Source organism: Anser brachyrhynchus, assembly GCF_964034855.1.
Source record: "Anser brachyrhynchus genome assembly, chromosome: 2".
Taxonomy (NCBI): domain Eukaryota; kingdom Metazoa; phylum Chordata; class Aves; order Anseriformes; family Anatidae; genus Anser; species Anser brachyrhynchus.
The window spans coordinates 102648968-102670478 of NC_137695.1; the positions used below are offsets into that span (position 1 = coordinate 102648968).

At 32.5% G+C, this 21511-nt stretch overlaps 1 protein-coding gene across 14 annotated transcripts in view; it reads right to left on the reverse strand.

The window, feature by feature from the left end:
- CCDC102B (coiled-coil domain containing 102B) overlaps positions 1–21511 on the reverse strand; it is a 164207-nt gene that overhangs the window by 91526 nt on the left and 51170 nt on the right. For 10 of the 14 annotated variants that reach the window (XM_080578657.1, XM_080578658.1, XM_080578655.1 and 7 more), the window contains one exon: positions 18461–18670. The exons of 1 other annotated variant lie outside the window; for it this stretch is intronic. In XM_080578657.1, coding sequence (XP_080434783.1) covers positions 18461–18670 — 210 coding nt within the window. Of the gene's footprint in view, positions 1–18460; positions 18671–21511 lie in introns of those variants that run through there. 3 more of the 14 variants (XM_080578649.1, XR_013945976.1, XR_013945977.1) reach the window with 3 other exon arrangements.

Below are 21511 nucleotides of genomic sequence, written 5' to 3' on the forward strand. Positions count from 1 at the left end.
GATCTTATGAAGCTGATTTACACAGTGGACATGCTGTGTAAGATTTCATCCCCAGATTTCAATTATGAAATTGTGTAATCCATTCAAGGCTTGTACCTTGTACAAGACAATTCCCTAACATCTTAAAAAAAAAAAAGCCTTAAAAACATTAGTTTTGCCACTGTAACTTACAGTTATACAATTAAAATTATTCTATAAGTATTATCCTTCTATTTTATATGTTAATCCTGTGTATTTAACACATCCTAGTCCAATTTCTTTCAGCAATTTCACATAGCTGCTGAATATTGAACATGTGAAAGTTAAAAACAACTTATCTTACTAACTTGTCTAGAAAACATCATAGTTTCCTTAAAGACAAAATAGCACATTATAATAGCACAATGCATTAGTTTATTCATACTTCCTAAATGAACTTTCCTGTCTTACTGATCCACAGTATTTTACTATATTATTTTACTATATTTGTAAATTGAGAGCTACCCACCCCACAGCACTGTAATAACCTTGGCAGCATGGTTCCTTGGTTTTGGCTTGTTTTAGTTTTGTTGTTATTTATTTGTTTGTTTTTTGGGGGGAGGGCTGGGGGTTGGTTGGTTTAGTTATCTATCTATTTATTTATTTTTGTGATCCCCGTGTAACCACACAAATGCTACTTAGCTCAAAGGATCAAAAAAATGAATACTATCTAATTTTGATACTTTCTTAAAAGCCAATTATCATACATTGTGATGGAAAGAATTCACAATAATCAATCACTCTTCAGAGCACATGTAAATCCCTCTTTGCAGGGTAGTGTGCTACTATGCTATTTCAGAACTTGAAAAAGAATGTGTGAAGTATTATTCTTCCTTCAGATCACCCTGGAAGGTAACTCTAATGTATGTGTTATGAAACCAGCAAGGCACTTCTGTCAGCCCTCTGAAAAAAATTGTCTGAAGACTATTCTAAAGTAGAATAATTTTCCTGCCAAATTTTCCTTGTGTCATCAACAAAATTATGCCCGTTTTGGCAGCAGATTAGGGTAAAAGAATAGGAGGACACAATACACTGAAAAAGTAAAAAAGTTTAAAGATGGAAGTCTTAGGCATTGTTCTCAGTTTCTGAAGGCTACATATAGAAAGACAGCACCATTTCATAAAGCTTCTGGTTCGTATGTATGCTTCTCTGCCCTTTCCCATGCATTTTTCTCACATCAAATATTCCTCTTCTCCCCGTCTAACAAAATCCATTTTTCCCATCTTCAGTGGGAATTCTTTGATCAAACATTCTACCTCTACACAAACTTTTTCTACCACGCTATTGACACCAATCTTTTGTTTGTTTGTTTGTTTCTTGTAATTATTGCTATATTTAAATATATATACATATTTATGGGTTTGTGGTTTACAGGATATAGGACAGATATGTATTACGTGTCTGCCTAAAATTACAAATAATTATAATAAAAAATAAACGATACTTAAAAAATAATACATGTATTATGATGATAAATATATATATCAGAAGATGAACATTATGTTTCTAAACATTGTTAGGAAACTATTAATTTTCATGGAAAACAATTGAAAACAAGGCACAGATATTTTCATGCTGGAGTCACACAGAGGAAAAAGTAATTAATATCTTGAATACTTATATTTAGTTGTATTTATTCTCTTCTGTTTTAACATTCTCACAATGAAGTTAAAAATTAACATTTTTTTCTATGAGTTTCCATCATATATGTGAAGTGGAAATCAATGATCTTGAGATGAAAAAGACTTAAATATGTTTAAACTTCGGATAAGTGACTGACACCAATGTTATGGTAAACACTGGTCCATAAGTATGTTACTAAGCTAATTCAGTTAAGATCATAATAGATGTAAAAATGGGAACAAACAAACAAAATAACAAACAACCCTCAAAATATGAATAAATAGTAAACCATGTATTTCATTTATGTAAAACAGATTTTTACAGTTATGTAGGACACTGGATAATGTTTGACCCTCAGCATCAACCGTTTGTCTATTTTAGACCACGCAGGCTACTCTATATTCTTTCAAATTTCTTGAGAAGGCACAGTGGCTGGATAAAAACTACATTCATAAAAATGTATCTGTATTCTATAGACTACCCTAAAACCAAAACACCAGCAACAATTGTGCATTACCAAAGCCTCGCATAATACACATGCTGAAAGATCACATGTATTTTAGAAAGAGAACATATATATTTTTTTATGTTTCTTATGTTTTAAGTAGGAAACACTGCCATATGTTATGCTTGAAATGAAGGACAATCATAACACATAAACCTGAACACAAACCACAGTGAAACTAATAGTGATAAATCAGTTTTTCTTTCTCTGCAGACTGCTTACAGCATATTTATATTCAAATATTTCAAATTATGTGTTATTATCTGGCATAATGAGTAATAATTCACCGCATAAAAAGTTTCTACAAAGGTAAATCTGCTTCCAAATCCAGTGATTTATTTAACATAAATTAAAAAAAAAAGAAAAAAAGAAAAAAAGAAAAAAAAAGAAACAGGCTATATGACCACAGATTTTCTACAACAAAAATTCTGAGTAAAAGTTTATATTTACCTTGGGATGCATTATAAAATGCCATCATATCTTCAGTGACATTTCTAAATATCAATTTGGCTGATTTTATGAAACATAGCTCTTATTTCTCTAGGGCCAAACTGAACAAACGCTAACTACTACTGCAACAGAAATTTCTTAGTCCAATAGCACTGTTGATGAGTAAGAAAAATACAAAGCCGTATCATTTTGTCCACAATTCACAGACAGATACGAAATACTCCAAACTCCATTCACATCCGGGTTAGACTTTATCAGCCTACCTACAGCAGTCTAAAACATGGGTTAGTGTTTTAGTCACAGAGGACTTTTTTTTTTTTTTTTTCAGATACTGGCTATCACATTTTATAATAATTCTTTTGTTAAAAGAAACGCACACTGTGTAAAATAACAAATTACAGAGTATCTATTTAGATCTATTTACTTCAAAGTTCATAGACAGAACCTGTCAAAATAAGTATTTTTGATGAATGTTTCTACTATTATGCTGTTTAACTGCTTGGAGAAAGTGAATTCACATCAATATAACTGAGTTTTGGAATTTGCCACAAACTGGGTGATTCACAATCTTCCTGTGTTTCCCAGTGCCTATGAAGCATATTTTTTTCATATTAAGATATAAGGTTGTATGCTACTTATAAAGTATGTAAGAGGGTTATGATGTATAGCCCTCTGAGTACAAAACGTATATTATATATTCATATATATATATAACATCTAATTTATAGACCTCTAAACATGCTTTCTATGTCATTCATGCCAAATATTTGAGGTTAAACAAAATCTCAGAGTTCTGTACATCCCATGTTTAACCCTTGATCAGAAAAAGCTATTTATTTAGTATTTTTATCTTCTGTTTAGGAACAATCCTAGCAATAAAGTAAAAAAAAAAATAATTCAAAATATATATATATGATGTACACTTCCAACATACTAGCTAACAATTATTTCATTTTCATAAAACAGCCCAGTTGTAGTTTAGAATATGTTTCCAAGCCAAGCAGGCTTACAGTTTATCATTGTTATTATTATATATATTATATTATGTATATATAGGCATCTAATGATTTTAGCGCATAATTCTATTTTACCATTCTTGGAGCAAAGCAAAGAGCCCAAAATAAGTCAAACTTGTTTTCCCTGTATAAATCCAGTATCAAATACATATTGAATGTTCCTTGTACTTTACGTATATTCCCACAGAATAAAGAGAAAAGAGTATATACACAAATAATTCCATTTTATTAAACTTTTAAATTTCATTCATCTTGATGTTCTTTTTCCATGACTGGGGATTAAGGTTTAATTTCGGTAAATTTTGTTCTTTATGGTACTTATGAATATACACAAAATAAGGGATTCCATAGACATATAGGACTACTAATTCATCAAGATGAATTAAGTTTAAAAGTTTAATAAAATGAAACTATTCAAACTGTAATCTCCTTTTTACTGATATGTTTAATTTGGAGGTAAATCCTTAACGAATATCTAAGTGGCAAAAGTTGTGATAATCAGCTTCATAGCTGAAACGAAGAAACTCTTTATTGTGACCTCTCTATCCTTCTTCTCACTCCAGTCATGTTTGCATCATTCTCATATTTCACTGTTTATCTGAAACATTCACAAAATTATTAGGTAAAAAATACTTAGGTTAAAAGTAACTAGGCATTTTATATATATATATATATATATATAAAAATTTGTTATCTTAAGATGTTTGCAAGTTTCTGCAATACTCAAAAAAATTCATTTTTTTTAATTGACATTCTTGAAGGATACTCTGACAAAAGACACCTGTAAATTACTAATATTAAAAAGTATTTAAATATATTACATGACTATAGAGTCCATGGAACATACTATAGAATGCTTCTCAAACATTGCTGTAAACTGAGTGATAGCGGTGAGTTAAGTTGTATGCTACACTTTATTAAAGTTTTAACATTAACTGTTGAAGAAGAAAATACTGCCTGCAAGCCAAGAGTAGATTATCATGTGTTATAACCCTATAAAATTTTAAATATATATATATATAGGAGAGTTTTTTTGTTTGTTTTGAGGTAATGAAAATGAGAGATTCTTCCTATAATAATGCGTAAAATGCTAAACTGTATTCCCTCCCTTCCAGTAAAAATAGAACTATTTTCGAATACGGCTTAAAGAAGTGTGGTATATGGCCCACAGTTCTATATAAACATACAGACAGTAACACATACACAGAATAGAGAATTATGTATATATACACTAATAATAGGAAAGAATTAAACTGAAAAAGAGAAGTGGGGAAGCAAACCCAGTCAGGACTAAAGATCTAATACCAACAATAGTTGAGCTGTGTGGCATAAAGAAAAAGCTATTGCTGCAGAGTGGGTAAACTAGAGAGCTAATAGTTCTCCCAAATCCAGTTAAATATGAAGCCTTCTACAGCGTAGGCAAAGGACTGTGGCATGCTTTTTGACATCAAGACAAGTTGCAATTTGAGTCACATTATATGATCTTTGATTACTAGTGTTTTTTTATGTTTTTGTTTGTGGGGGGGTTAATTTTCATTTACATTTTGTGGGAGAGAAGGAGCAAGAGGAGAGAAAGGAAGAGATAAAGGTATAGGCTATGATAAAGATATCATTGCAAAAGTAACCCTCTACTCAAGCTCTATTGGAGTGATTTTAAATGGACAAGTTTATTATGTTTCTTTTTGTGTTACAGTTTGCATGAACAGGAGAGAATCAGCACATTCTCAGAGAATACTGAGAATCTCAGCAGAGCTTTAAAGTATTCAAATAACCAGTATCTTATTTCAAATAAAGGATCTATTGGTGGATCTATTGATGGTGTCACCATCAAAACTGAAGACTTTAGCTTGTTTTTACACTCTGTATAGTGCTAAAGAATATGATTATTTGGATGTCCCTTGGTACAGAACCCTTGGGGTGATATTTTTTTCTTTTAAAAGCATACTACGGAAAAAATAAATCTGTATAGATAATCTAACAGAACTGACCATAATAATATTTTTATAATTACTTGTATTCATATGAATCCATACCATTTTTTTTTTTGAAATACAGAACAATTCCAAACAAAAAGAGGGGGTACAGTGCCTATGATAAGAAGTTGGTTGTCTGAACCCCACTTAGCAACAATCATATTTTCTTCACTTTGAATATGTTGATAGGATAGCTAAATAATTTCTGGGTTTTGAGTGCATTCAGAGGCCATACTAAGAGATTCAGGTATGTGGATATGATACAAGTTTTGAAACCATTTAAGAGGAGGTGTGAAAGTTGTGGTACCGTGTCAGCATTGCACACCGGAGTAATATTAACTAGTAACTTTCTCCAACAGGAAAGTTATTAAGATGAAAAATAATCTATTAGCTAAATCTTGCTGGGACAAACAAATTTAGAGGTGTTCTACTGTTGTATTTTTATATATATTAATATCAAAATAGAACAGAAAGAAAGAACTGAACTGTCGTCATGAAGCATGAAATAACAAAAAAGCCTGGATGAGTGGGGCTCTAATACTAAGTTTATGTCCAAAGTACTGTTAAAAACAAAACCTCAATTGCCTCTATTCTACCTCGTGCACTTGTGACAGTCCAGCTATTGACCTTAACAGGACAGCTTTTGGACTTAACAATCATTTTGTCTTCTTTATTTGCCATAAATAAATAAATAAATGTGGAAGTCAAAAGTCCATCATCACTACTACAAAGTTATACCTCAACACAATTTGCACTCTTTACTGACAGAATGAAAAAATACATCTTTAAAGGCAACAAACGGATCTTCAAGTCATAATGCAATGTCCATCAGAAATGTAAACCCTTATTTCCTGAAAGGTTCAGCATAGGTAGAAAGAGTACAGCTGAATGAAGTAATCACAGAGAATGGAAATCAACCTCATAACTCTAATTTCCAGACACTAACTGCTCCTTTTCACAAATTATCTATTATGTTTCAGGTTAATGTTGTTTTCAAATATGTACAATTAAACTATTTCTCTGAGGAAGCTGGCAGTGTTGGAATTAAACCTCAACACCTTTCCTATCCATGAAACTGACAGGCAAAAAAAAAATGTCAGTTTATGTTAGAATAAAATGTGAGTTTATGTTAGAATAAAACCAAGGTTTTATTCTTTACTCTATTATTAAGGGAGGTTGTTTGTATTTCTTTTTGTGTGAAAAGCTATATAACAAAAGATGAACAGAAATAAGATACACAGGGTCTTCATATCAGGTTGTTAGATGATTCAGTCTGATTAGGAATTGAACACCTCAACAAACTCTGCAGTGATTTATTAAATGTGGAAGAGCTTCAACAAAATAGTCTTAAGAGGATCTATCCCAGCCTAGATAATAGGCTTTTCCATTTTTTTTTAATTTTATTTTTTTTCCCAGAAAATCTTTTCCTAGATTTTCCATTTTTCAGTTTAGTTTATTCTAGGACCTTATGTTCTCATTGTGTATTTTCATAAAAACTTTGGGCTTATGGAGTTGATGTTTTCCAGACTTCATTATTTAAAAAAAAAAAAAAAAAGCACCCCAACAACAAAACAGTATTATCACTTAAATATCCCTCTGCAGTTGCTTTTATATATATATATATATACACACATACACACACACATTATATATTATATGGACAGGAAAGTAAAACAGTGCTGTGTCTCATATCTTAAGAAACTGTATGCTTCTTAAAAAGGCATTAAATAATGAGATGCATCTGATTACCCCAAAATATCAATTCTGATCTAAATCATAAACATTATTATTGTATCTGTCAAACGGAACTTCCATACTATAAACAGAAACAATATCATACATTAAAATATTTTTACACTGACATACCGACTTTTTTAAGATTAAAAATATGAAAATATATTCACAAAGATAACCATACAACCCCAATCAGTTCTTACATGTACAATCATGTACTAATACAAAAAGTTACCACACATCTTTCCATAGCATAGAAGAAACTACCATCTCTTAAATATTTTACATTTCCTGTAAAGTCCCAATCAGGCCAATGAAAGAAAAGCTTACCCTCAAACAATCATCAGTGTTTGAAACAAAGAGAAGCATCAATAGCTTTCTTCACCTAACCCACTGCAGCCAGAAGGCAGATTATGTAGATATGAATACCATGCTCTTCCAGATTTTATAAACAATATCCTTCATGTAAATTGATACCATTTTAGTCCACTGGAGCCAGCAATGAAGAACTGGCAAAAGCATTCACTTACACTTACCTGGAAATATAACTTCTTGTGAAAAAGCAGTTTCTTCAATCATGGTATGTGGCTTCTGTACATATGATGAAACATAAATGTCTAAGATAATTCAGAACTACAGACACCTTTACACCTACTAATCATAAAACCACAAGAGTGTGAATGTACCGTAACCAATTTCAACTTAATCAGTTCTAGGCCATTAGACTTGGCGAAAAATATTTCCACTCAACTATGAGAGTCTGCTACAGTCATATCCCTTTGAAGGTCAGCAATTTGCACTGTTGACCTTCAAAAGGACATAAATGTTGGCAACCAATTAATTTATTACAATAACCACTAATCACAAAACAATACTAAATATAGATCATATTTAATCAATATAAAGACAAAAGTTTTGTTTGTTTGTTTGTTTTTTTGATTAGAATGGGCTGAACCTCTTGAACTTCTCTCTATTATAAAATTGCTTTGTAGCCTCTTAGCCATGCTCTACTGCTGATACAATCATTTGATACTAAGTGGGGAATATCAGTATCCCCTTCCTAAGATTTGTCTGCCTGGGCTCAGGGCAGAGAGCATAGCTGAGGGCCTGCTCCTCAGCTGCTTGGGAAGGACCAGAAAACAGTGTTTCTAGAATGCTCTGCTGGAAACCCTAAGCAAAGGCTTCTCTTCCTTCCCTTGGGAGCTTTTACGCTGAGGCTCTCCCACGGGACTTGCCTGGGCTCCAGTCCCAGTAGCCATGTCATATTTGCAGCCATGCCTGTGCTTGGCCAAATCAACCATTAATATGGCCTCAGACCTCACTGACTGGCTTCCTGGAGAGTCACCATGAACTTGCCTAGTGATTTGGACTTTCAGCTGACCCAGTCTGCCACCACCCAATCTACTCTGCTTTCCTTCCTCAGGTGCTGAGGGATTGGTGAAAGGATGAAAGTCTCTGCCTCGTCCGACCGTGGTGCTGTGCTCAGCTCCTGGCTCCCCTTTCCTTTCGAAACAGGTGGATCTCTGACATATTTGGGTAGAGGTCAACATACACACTTTGACACTGATACCAAAATTGCAGTAGTACAACATAAGAGAACGTGAAATTTCAATTCTTATAGCTACAATATATGTACACAACATTGGCAAAAGAAGATAATAGTCTCCATGGATTAATCACTTGGTAAATTTCAAAGACCTCTTGCAAACACTATAATGAGAGAAAACATAATAATATTTTCTAGAAAACTTTCAGATTCTACCATGCCTTGCTCAGGCATGGTATATTCACAATAGTGTATTGAATACAGTATGTTCTTTTGCACTAAAGAAATAAAATCTCTTTTCAGCATGGTTTCTGCTCATTTATACTACACATTTGGTAATATGATAATAAATGTCCCTGGTAATAGGATGACACATATGGAACCAAACAATGTCACCTATCTGAAAAAACACAGGAAAAAAAAGAAGGAATTAATCAGTGAATGAAAGAATGCATATAATACAAGCTGAGAGGGAGCAATACAATAAAGTAATCACCCCAAATATTCCAATCAGAAACTGGATAAATCAGTGTTGACTTTGGTATCTGAAGTCCTCTTAAATGACTTCTTGGTATATCTGACTGTAGACAAAATGCAAAATAATGATGAAAAATATGTGCTTTCCTCTGCTCATGTTATATTAAGAATGTCTTGAAGGTATTTTTTTAATGTACCTCCTATTCAACAACAATTAAACACAGTTTAGAAATATTAAACATTATTCCCTTACCCCCAAAAAAGTAATTTATTCCACAATGTTTCTGCATTATGAAGGGCAGAAGTAGGACACAACATTTGTTTTTTAAGGAACCATCTTTTTTTCATTCTTAAGCATTAAACAAAGTTCTGGTCAAGCTATCTTTAAATAAATAAATAAATAAATACATAAAAGGACATTCTCTTCAGACGGAGAAGTAACTTTGTTCATCAGCCATTATTTTTCTTCCTTACAAATTCTCTGAAACTAAGACAAGTCAATATCCCTAAATTGAGCAAAGCAAAGCATACAGAAAGTGACTGGGTCAGACAAAAGGTATTCAGCTTTATAAAATAATGTTTATGCAGTTTTGTTTGTTTGTTTGTTTTTAATAATAAAATAGAAGGTAGAGATCCTATTTCAGTTTTCTCCTTTTGCACAAGACTTAATTTTTAAACAGCTCTTAAGGCCTGATTTATTTATGTAGTTAATAAATTAATAAATATATAAATAGAAAAGCATAAAAATAAAAACTTAGTATAATGAAAAGACAACCTTTATTAATTAAGTTTGACCAGAATTACTTGGAGAAAGAGACTCCAACACTAATTCATTCAGCATAAAAGGCAAACATCAGACCTAAATTAGAACAGTCTTACAGGAATGAAGACTCAATGAACATAATAACCCAAGATAGCTATCTTGAAAGCAATGAGAACAGCATAGCACAGCAGGACAAAGCACATACTTCAGACATCTAGTGCTGTCTGTTTCTGCATTATGTTCCTGGTATGAAATGTCACAAACCACATCTTTTTCCAAGGGAGAAAAAAATAAAAAAGAGACCCAATGCTAATTAAGACCAATTTCCATAATTAGCCCTTTTTCCCCACTTTAAAAAATGAATTAGTCAACAAGCAAATCTTAAAGTCTGATACTTCAAAGCAGCCACTTTATACAAGCTAGAAGTTAAGCTTACAGATATCATTCCAAACACGGCTAAAGTTTCTACCTAATTGAGGCTGTAATAGACAGATTTGATAGGCTGAATTTAGAATAATGAAAACTTGAATTGACCAGCAACACAATTTCATATATACATTCGTCTTTACCAAGTGACAGCTTAATTATGAGAAAAAAAATAAAAAATCCCCAACCTTCTAGCACCACCAATATGTAAAGAACATATTCCAGAAATAAATAAAATGGGGGGGGGAGAGGGGGTGTAAAAAATTAAGATATTAAGATTAATTAAGATATTAAGATTAATTAAGGAAGAACTCTGAATTTTATTTTTATCACAGATATTCAGGAATGGTCTGAAACCACATTCTAGTCCAAGAACAGGGGAGAAAAAAATAAAACTTAAGAGAAATATAGCATACTTATCTGACTCAGGAAAAATAAATAAATAAATAAATAAATAAATAAATAAATGAAAACTTCTACATGCTGGAATACCTAGTTATTGAATGTGGGAAAAGATAAGGAAGAAGGCACATGAAAAGAGAGATAAATGACAAATTTCCATGCCATAGGAAGATCTTACCAGTAGACACCCAAAGAAAGACTTGACTTAAGCCACAGGAGAAAAAAGAAAAAAAAAAAGAAAAAAAATGAAATTATTTAGAAAGCTTAGGAATACCAACAAAAACAAAGTTACTAGGGTATTTAAAGCAGTAAAGGAAAGTAGGGTCAACTGAAATGCACCCTAGAAAGGTCTACAATACTAAGTGTCGAAACTTAACAGAGAAAACTATAAAGGAATATAAAACAGAACAGTTCTGATTCTACTGATAGAGGTATAGATCCAGTTTGCTACTATCATTCAAAATGAGATTGTACAATTATAAATGTTCCTTTATTTCAAAAATACTTTTTATTTTTAAAGTATATTGTGCAATAACAGAAGAAAAAAAAGTCTAAGATTTATTAGGAAAAGAATACTAAGCCTAACGGGAAATATAGTTACCCAAACATTAATATCTTTATTAATGAATTTCTGTTTACCATTCTGTCCATCTCTCCCCCCAGTTTCAGTCTAAGGGATGGAATTGACCATTTCAGCACAAATATGATTAGAAAGAAGAGTTGTATAAAGCAACTGTATCCCAAGTGGTAATTCTGACAAAACATGCTGCTTTTCAAAAATCTGCTAAGGGCGCAAATTGTGCAGCCACTGCTGCTTAACCACCACAATAAGTAGTCCCAGAGGTTTGTATTGAAACAAAGATAATTCCCCGTTGGATGAACAGTGCTAACTGTAGTATCAAAGTGTTTAACAATAGTACCATAATGTTCTCTTGAGTATTTTTTCTGATGAAGAGTTAAAAAATGCATTAACAACTCAATCAAAGAGATCTGTGACACAAAACCAGTAATGAAACACATAGCAATTATTACAAGCCGTTACTACTCATACTTCACCTAGGCAAATCATAAAGTTTCATCTCAATACTGTGGTGCCTCCTTGAAGCACCTCTGGCAGATCACATGCTGGGCTAGACTGATTCAGACCTCTGACCACTGTTGACAAGGTGGCGATTTGCATTCCCTTCTGTATTTGTCTGTGTTCACACTATTAAGTCAGCACAGCAAAAGCTGGTAAGCAGACTGCAGCAGCAGGTGCTGAGGGCTGCACCTGCAATAGGAGACCTCCTCAAAAAGTGACATTGGTCCAGCCCTGTCAAGCCCTTAGGGCTTGGAAAAACTACAGTGAATACCTGAAGCAAAATTTCCCACATAGTCCGCTACAGAAGAAATCAGTAAAGCATGTACAAAACCACCCAACAATACACCAATACCGATTCAACAGGGGATACTAGGAGACCTGTCTTAAAGCCCCATTACTTCTTCGAACCAAAATGTTCATGTATATCTGTGCAGATGCAGCGTTTGTCACCTTATCTCATTCCTTTTATTATTCTCAATCACTTGTTAAATTTTTATTTCACAACTGTAACCGTAAATACTTTTCTGGTTAATAATTTACGGTAGGTTTGTATGGAGCTTAGAGTAATAAGGCTGTATCTCATTAGAAGTGTTCTACATTCAAGTAAACAGTGGGAACAAATAAAAATGAATAAACTTTTAAATGATCCAAATATTTCTAGGAAAAATAAAATAGAGTATGAATCTACCTGTAGTATATTTTATATTTTTTTAGCAAAAGAGAAAAGTATTTAGCACTTGAATAACCAAAACTGTAACTGATATTTTGCTTTTATAAATAAATATATATATATATATATATATATGCACACCTGTGATTCACATACTATATAAAATGCATGTTACCGTGACACATATTAGTGATCTCTAATGGTGAATATGGTGAAGGGTCTGGAGGGGATGATGTATGAGGAGTGGCTGAGGTCTCTTGGTTTGTTCAGCCCAGAGCAGAGCAGGCTGAGGGGAGGCCACATGGCGGACTGAAGCTTCCTCACCAGGGGAGCGGAGGGGCTGGTGCTGAGCTCTGCTCCTTGGGGACAGCGGCAGGACCCGAGGAAATGGCATGGATCTGGGACAGGGGAGGGTCAGGCTGGGGGTTAGGGAAAGGTTCATCACCAAGAGGGTGGTTGGGGACTGGGACAGGCTCCCCAGGGAAGTGGTCACAACACCAAGTCTGCTGGAGTTCAAGAAGTGTATGGACAACACTCTCAGACATAGTGTCTGATTTTTGTTGGTCCTGTGTGCAGCCAGGAGTTGGACTCAATGATCCTTGTGGGTCCCTTCCAACTCAGGATATTCTATGATCCTATGGTTCTATTCTGATCCAACAGCATCTCATCCAAAGGGATAATTAGCAGTAATCTATTAGAACATTGCAGACACTGGAGACAAAGGTTTGACATATACAGAGATGTCTGAAACTAAAAAATAAAAAAATAATCCACTCCTGCTTAGAGATGAAAAGCACCTGGTAATACTTTTTTTTTTTCTTTCCACCAGGTAGCAAAAGACAATAGATGTAAACATTATTTGTTTTCATTAATCATTGTATTTATAAAAAGGCTACTTTATAAACAGCCTAAAAATAACTCCTTCATGAACATTTCATTTTGTACTGGCTTTTCCATTTGGAACACAGACGCTGAAAAAAAAATAAAGGGGGGGGGGTCGAACAGCTCATTTTTATTCTCACAGGCTTTTCTCACAGTGTAAGAAAGCACTGCAGAGATGCTCCAAGCACTTGCAAAAATGGAGAATGTTTTAATTCCCAAATATTATTAAAGCTGAGATTAATGATTAGATTGACAAGAGAAAAAGTCCACACCAGTGGACAGTCACAACTCTTTATGTGTTGCAAAATGTAGTACAGAAGGGTCTCTGAGACAAAATGTGGAAGGAGAAGCAAGAAATGAGCAGGCAAAATTGTTAAAGCCTGTTCAAAGATGTAATCACTGAGAAGTGTAGCACGGGTATAAAACAAAGATTTAGGAAGTGGAAAAAGTTCTAGTAGCAGTAGACTTTTCCTCAGTCTATTTCCACAGCTCTACATATACATATATATATACATATATATAAACTTACAAAGAGCATTTGTTAACGTGTTAAAATAGGATTAATAACAATAACTGATCCAATACTAAATTGTAATGTTTTTTTTTTTTTTCTCCTGATACATAATAAAAGGATATTTATCAGGTCTTTCTGAGTTGTTTTGGTGTACATTGTAAAATGTTACTCGTTTTTTCTATTTGTTTTGTTCTTGTTTGTTTTCTTGTTTTGTTGTTCAGTTTTGCTTTAAAGGAAATTTAAGGCCCCTGCAGAAACAAGGTGTTTATATTTTATTCCAGTTGTGCTGCTTCCTTTTATTTTTGCTATACTATTATCACATTATTTCTAATATGAAGCAGCTGCTCCATATTTGCACCAGTCACTTGTGAAACTCAAGAAAATTTAGTAAAGTTGGAAGGAGGTAATACCATAGTTAAAAAGATATATTTTTTTCCCTGTAGCAGATACTGTTCTGGTTAAAATATAAATTAAATAGTTTTATAAAATTTTTCATAATTTGAACTGTTATTTCCTAATGTAACATAAAACCTATCTACTGAGGGGTAAATCTATTAAGAATTGGATGAGAAGAAACACTCCTTTGACCTGTGCCGGTGGAGGGAAGGGGTGGGGAGAGGGCTGGGAGTAGCAGGGGAAGGAAGGAAGTGTCATTTAGTTGGTTAGTTTTAGATGTCAGATTTGAACTTAGGATTTCAGACATTTCATGCTACAATATTTGATTAAAAGGAAAGAATGTGTGATCTGTTGCTTGTATCTGTTCTTCAAGTATACAAATACGAAATACAAGTCAGTTTACATACTTCATGTAGATTGCAGCATGTGATTAATTTTTTGAATAATTTATAAATTTTAAAATATATTTCCACTAATATTTTGACAAAGATGCAGAAAGTTTATTAGTTTTTTAGTAATAAAACAAATAATTCATGTTTTTGAAAATGTTATTATTTTGATTTTCCCAGATCTTAAAGAAGCAATGATTGAACTGTTGTTCCTTATTCAATCCTTATTCGAGTAAAAATAAACAAACAAATAGATTTAGGAAGTGGTAATTTAGACTCAGAACCTTTAGAGGTTGTTATGGTTAAATTTAGGAAGGATGTCATTCACATCATAATCATTCCAAAACAGAAGTTCATATCTATAAGAATTAAATCTCATTCAAGACATTATCATAAAAATGAAATATTTCCTGTGTAGCAGGGGATACACCCACAATGGCATTCTGGTGGAAGGGCCAGGGTGGCCTGTTAGATATTCACTCATTTTGGCTGCTAGGCCCAGCCATGCCCTGAAGTGGGGCCACTGGAGCCCATCCTTGCCATCCTTGCCTTTGAGAGGAGACCTGCAGCCCTTGCCCCCTTCCTGTTGTCACCACCTTGCCATGTAAACCCAGCACATCTTAATTTTTCAAAGAATTTGTATAAAAAATTGAGTGCTTCCTACTTTTGAAAAATCAAACCTAAAATGTTGATGTTGTTGATGATTAGCTTAACATTACTTAGCAATCTTGCTAAATAATGTTAAGCTAAAATGGTTTCATAAAAATGCATATGTCATCACATCTTTAAGATACATGCATTTTTTTCTAATATTATAGTCTTATTATATTAAAGTTGGAAACTAAAGTTTTAAAAAAATAATAAATTAGTCTATGAATCCCCAAGCTTCACAGCTTCGCATTCTAGACTTAGATCCTGTACTAGTCCTCTACAAAACATATTCAGTGAATCAACACTTAATAAACAGACATTTAGCATAACAATTAGAGAGAATACAAAATAACACAGTTATTATTTCTTGAAATTAACATATAAATTTGCCTAAAGGTGATATTTACAGCTGAAATAGAAAATCTCTTTCCATAAATAGTATGATGGTATTGATTTAGACCATCAACAAGTTTTTTTTCTTCATTTTATCCCTTCATAGATGAACAAGGTAGATCCATTTAATATTTTTTGCCATTCTACTCATCTAACAATACAGCTATTAATTTAAAGGGCATTCTTCTACCAATAAAACAATGTAGTAACAACGTTTGATCTCAACTGTTTCATCAGTTTTTCTCATCTTGTATGACAGGAGTTAACCTTTTAAAAACTGCACATGGAAACATTTTCAACCAACATACTGCCAGCTAAGAGTAATATTAAAGCTTCGTGTTTTGAGCAAAATATGATTCATATTAACTTTTCTACTCAGAACTTCAATTTGTATACATGGCAAGAGATTGCATGCATTCTATATATTTTAGAGGTGTCCATATTAAAGAGCAAGACATCGTCAACATGAAATTATTTACATAAGGATATCCCTCTGTCTTTTGATACCCTAATATTCTGTTATATTCCATTTATAAACTGTTATAAAAGAAAAAAAAAGTTGTAATTGGTTGTTTATAACCTTTAAAAGTATGAATCAGACATACATCAATTAATATCACTATATGCTGTTCTAAACAACTAGAACAGATCTCCATATTGCATATACAGATTTTGGAGAAGCAAGGGTATTAGGTAACTGTTTTGCTCTCAAGTTCATTCTACAACACATTACCTGTAAATCTGTAAATGTAAATGTAAAAAATGTAAATGGAAATCTGTAATCATTCATATTAAAATTGATAAAAATCTCTGCATAGCTGTGATTTCAATCTTGCATGTTTCCTTTTGCTTACCTAAACATCTAACCATCACCCATGTCATACAGAAATCCTTATGCACTCTTCTAGTCTTGTGTATAGCATGTTATTTTAATTGAACTCAAACTACCATGCCAGAAAAAAAAAAAAAAAGGAAGAAAAAAAAAAAAGGCTTTTGGATTAGAATCCAAAGTCATTCTATGTTTTTTGATGATGTTCTGTGATTCCATGATTTGCAGGAGTTATTGTGAATCACAGAGAGAACAGCTGCAAATAAATCTTTTCCCATCCTATTCTTTGGATGATAACTACTATCAAGCTACTAGATGATGGTTTACAGTTTCATCTGCTAATAAATTATCATTTTTAATTTTCTCATTGAAACTGATAGTTGATAGTTTTGAAGACAATCTTATCCTGAAATCACCAGCTATGAAAATGCAAACACTACAGGAACATGCACTTTTATAATAGGAAAAGAGAGATACTAGAGCTTCGTATCCACCTTTTGACATTGATAAAAGGATGTAAAGTATTCTCACAGCCATGATACTAACAGATAGACCTGATCACAGATGTCTAATATTCTATGCAAGTAACATTAAAAAAAAAAAAAATCTAGATAACTAAAAGGTATTTGAAATACAGTAACATGCCAAAGCGGATATCCATCTTTCTGGCCATGTCTCTAACCTCAAATTACTTGCATTACAAAGAAATCATGAAAATCTTCATATCATATGATATGATAAATACCAGTAATGGAAAATCAAAAACAGATGTTCATTGTATAAGAAGATATTCTATAAAGGTAAACTATATATGTGAAATACAATTTGCTGTTCCTGAGCCACCACAGAAATACAGGAAAATCATTACATTTAGAAGCAGACCTCAGGTATAGAATAGGCTCTCTCCTCATCTTTCCCAAGAAAAATTACCTAGTGTAACAATACCTCGAATCTGGTCCTAGTTCCTCTAGTTGGTATTGTTCAACACTAAATGCACATAAAATGGCATTAAAAGATTTCTTATCTAAGCAAATAAGAATGCTTCTCATTGCCCAGTTTGCAACATCAAGTATGTACGTTTACTTTTTTTTGTTGTTAGATTTTGCTTTCTCTTATACAGCTTTCAGAGTCTCAATGAAAGTGGAAGTCTTCTGGATTACTACTTAATGTACTGGCATAGAAAATCATAAGATAGAAGAAATACCCAGAGATAAGTGTCTCTGAATAATTTATCACATCATTATTTATAGCTATACAATAATGGTTTAGAAGTGAACAGATTTTAGAAGAATATAAAATAAGAAATATTATTCCTCCTTCAGTTTTCTCTTTCCTGAAAAAGAGATTAAATATTCAGAAAGACAGATAAATGATTTGTCTCACATTTTGTTTGCTTTGACCTTTATCAGGACTCTGTAGCTACCAAAGATTAATTAATCTATTCAGTTCCTCCTGGTCATAACTTTTGCTCCATAGTCTTCTTTTCAGATTTATAATTTCCCATGGTTCTTTTTAAAAATGAAAAAAATCTTTCCGTTTCTGTACCCTGCAGAAATTCAAAGTCACTGAGCACTAATTGTGCATATCTAGTATGCACAAACACAGATGTTCTGTCTTTTATAGCTCTTGTTTTAGGGACAGCTTTTATTATTATTATTATTTTCATTTTGAAATAGTAATTCTTCATCCTCCCCAAGTAATCAAACTAAGAAATGCACATACCTTATTTTTAACCAGCAGCTTACTTTGTATATTTTGACGATCACAGCTCAACTTAATTGGTGTTGCTTTATTTTTCATTTCCAGAAGTCCCTGACTTTCTTTCACCTGCAACTTCAGTGTTCTGATTTCTTCTTCCAAACTTTGCTTTTCTGCTTCAAGTCTTTCTCTCTTTCCCCATTCAGAGGTATTCTCAAGCTTCAGCCTTTCCACCTGGGAAGAATTTATGGGGGGAGCAAGAGAACAAACAAAAAAGAAAAGGGAAGTGGAATAATAAAATAAAATCTGTTTTTTATTATAAGAAGAAGCTAACAGCCTCACCTCAAAATAAGGTGGGCATCTTAAAAATCAGTCCAAGATGTAGTACTTTTCCATGGTATGTAAAGTCAAGAACTTGAACAACAAGTTTTTCATAAATTGTATTTTCATAATAGTAAATCATAAGATAGATAACATTTTAAAATAGTAACTAGCAACCAAAATCTTATTTCTTTCCATTCTATTTATGGAACAACACTATTAAAAAAACTCTTTTAAATTACACTGAGATTGATTTTGGTCTGACAGTGTCAAAGTTCACTTTCTACTTCCCTAAAGATGAAGTATAATCACATTTTCATGTATTGTCTGTTTTTACTTTAGAATTACTACAATAAATATTCATTATACTGAAGTGATAAATTAAGTCTTCATCACTAGAGACTACTATCCTAATAACCAAAGGAAAGATTTTAAGTTTTCACACTACCCTATTTCTTAACATCATAATTAATAATCTTAACATAATTATCTTTTATAATCACTAGTGCTACCTTAATTTAGGAAAAACAAGTTTTCTTAATTCACAAATCTAATCCACATACAGGAGAAATTAAAAGTAGCAACAAAAAGCCACATTACTAGTCATAGGACGTAATTATCTCACAGCTGATTTTATTCAGAGACAAGGAGATAGAGGTTGTGTCAAGAATGTAATAAATGCTCCTCAGATTTAAAAATGAAAAACAGAGGTAAAACAAGTTGATCTTTATAGCCCAAACTGGTACTAACATATTTATTGGAAGATTATGATTGCAAGTACTTACTACTAACAAGTTATTATCAATAGATACTTATCAAAAGATTAAAACAGATTAAAATAGATTAAAAATGTGCAAATGAAAGATTCAGGTTCTTTCAATGGACTAAAAAAAATATGAAAACTGCTCATATACAAAAGTAAAAATATTAGGATCTTTACAATTTTTAGTTCAATGAAGGACAGAATCAACTATTTGATAAAAGTATGGAGACTGACAACAGTGGAAGGCACATTATTCTAGGCAAGGAAGGCTTTAGAAAGAAATAGAGAGGTGGGTGGGGTTTTGTTTGTTTGTTTGTTTTGTTTTTCATATATTGCTTACTTTTATTCTAAAATAAATTTCTGGCAGATAATGAAAAGCTGCTGTATGTAAAACAAAGAGAATGAGACATCAGAGAAACTTAATTCAGACCCTGTTAATTGTAACAATGTGATTATCTAGCTAAGTTAATAAACTTGTCTCTTCCCACCTTATTTCTAGAAAATTTTCAGTTCTTTAAGGCCCTAGTTCTTCACATGTCCCATGGACCAGAAGTGTTCTCAGTAATGAAACTATGCAAAGTGTTTGGAATACCAAGGCATAATACATGTATATGTACGTATTGTACATATATATGTACATATACATATATATACAAATATATATATTTATATATATACAAATATATATATATTTGACCAGCTCCTCACAACTGAATTTAACTAAACTCAGAATTAGGCTTACCTGTTTTGACGTAAACTGTCACATCTTTTTACATTACTAAAAAAGACATCCAGCCATGCAACTAAACTCATAGGAAGAGTGGTGCCGTTGTGTTAAAAGGTCTCCAGATAACCACAAAAGCCAGCTCAAACTGTTTCAATGACAGGATCCCTGTCTACTTTTGTTTCTTTCACAGAGAGTTCAACACACTGAGGCTGAGAAGCCTTTGTTCAAAAGAATGCTACATGACACTATCAAATCACATTGTTTGCACACTGAGAAGCCTGTTTTAGTCTTTCTGGTCTGACCATTTTATGTCATGGTCTTGACTGTAAATAAGTTGAACATACAGCAATATATGTAGATACTAAAACATAAATTTTACATATATGTAAAGAGACATACATATGTATACATATAGATAGGCACATGCCTAAATGTTACAGTGTCCTGTTCCAGGGACATTATACTATGTAGTATTAGATTTTAATAGAACACAGATAGCGATAAAAAGTGGGTGTGGGTTTTTTTGTGGTTTGGTTATTTGGTTGTTGTTTTTGTTTAAGACCACATAAATTATAACTGAAAACAGTGAATGTAAAAAAATGGAAAAATGGAAAAACTGAGAAAAGTTATTCAATCTTACATTTAAATATTTTTTTATCCTTCAACTTGGGCAGCTATAGTGAGTCAGCAGCTCCTATTTTCCTCAGTCAAAACCATATCTTCAAGAGCAAATAGCTTATATATGTGGAAAAAAAAAACCAAAAGAAATTGAATCACATTTCCCCTCAAAAGTAAAATAGCTTTCTAACTGGGGCTGAATTGTAGCCAGATAAGAGTGAAGGCGTAAGTATATTCCAACCTGTTGTCTAGTTGAAGATAGATACATACTTGGTAAAGTTCTTCCTAAGTAAAATCAAACATTAACAATGAGTCACAAAAATTAATCCATTTAAAATCATTTCATTATATTTTTCATGCCATTTGAATTTTCTTAAATACTGTGCAAAGCCTCCAGGAAAGAAAATGTCAGGAAAAGATGAAACAATATGCATGAAAATATATATTCATTTAGAAGCATGGATCAAAATGAAAATGAGCAAACATATCAATCATTCATGCAGTTTGCTAGGATTCTCAAGAACATATTTAAATTATCAAAGGACAAATGATCCTTTGAAGTATATGTATTTTATTATATATATATATATATATATATATATATACACATAGAATCCAAGTGCAAATAAGTATTTTTTGTCTGCCT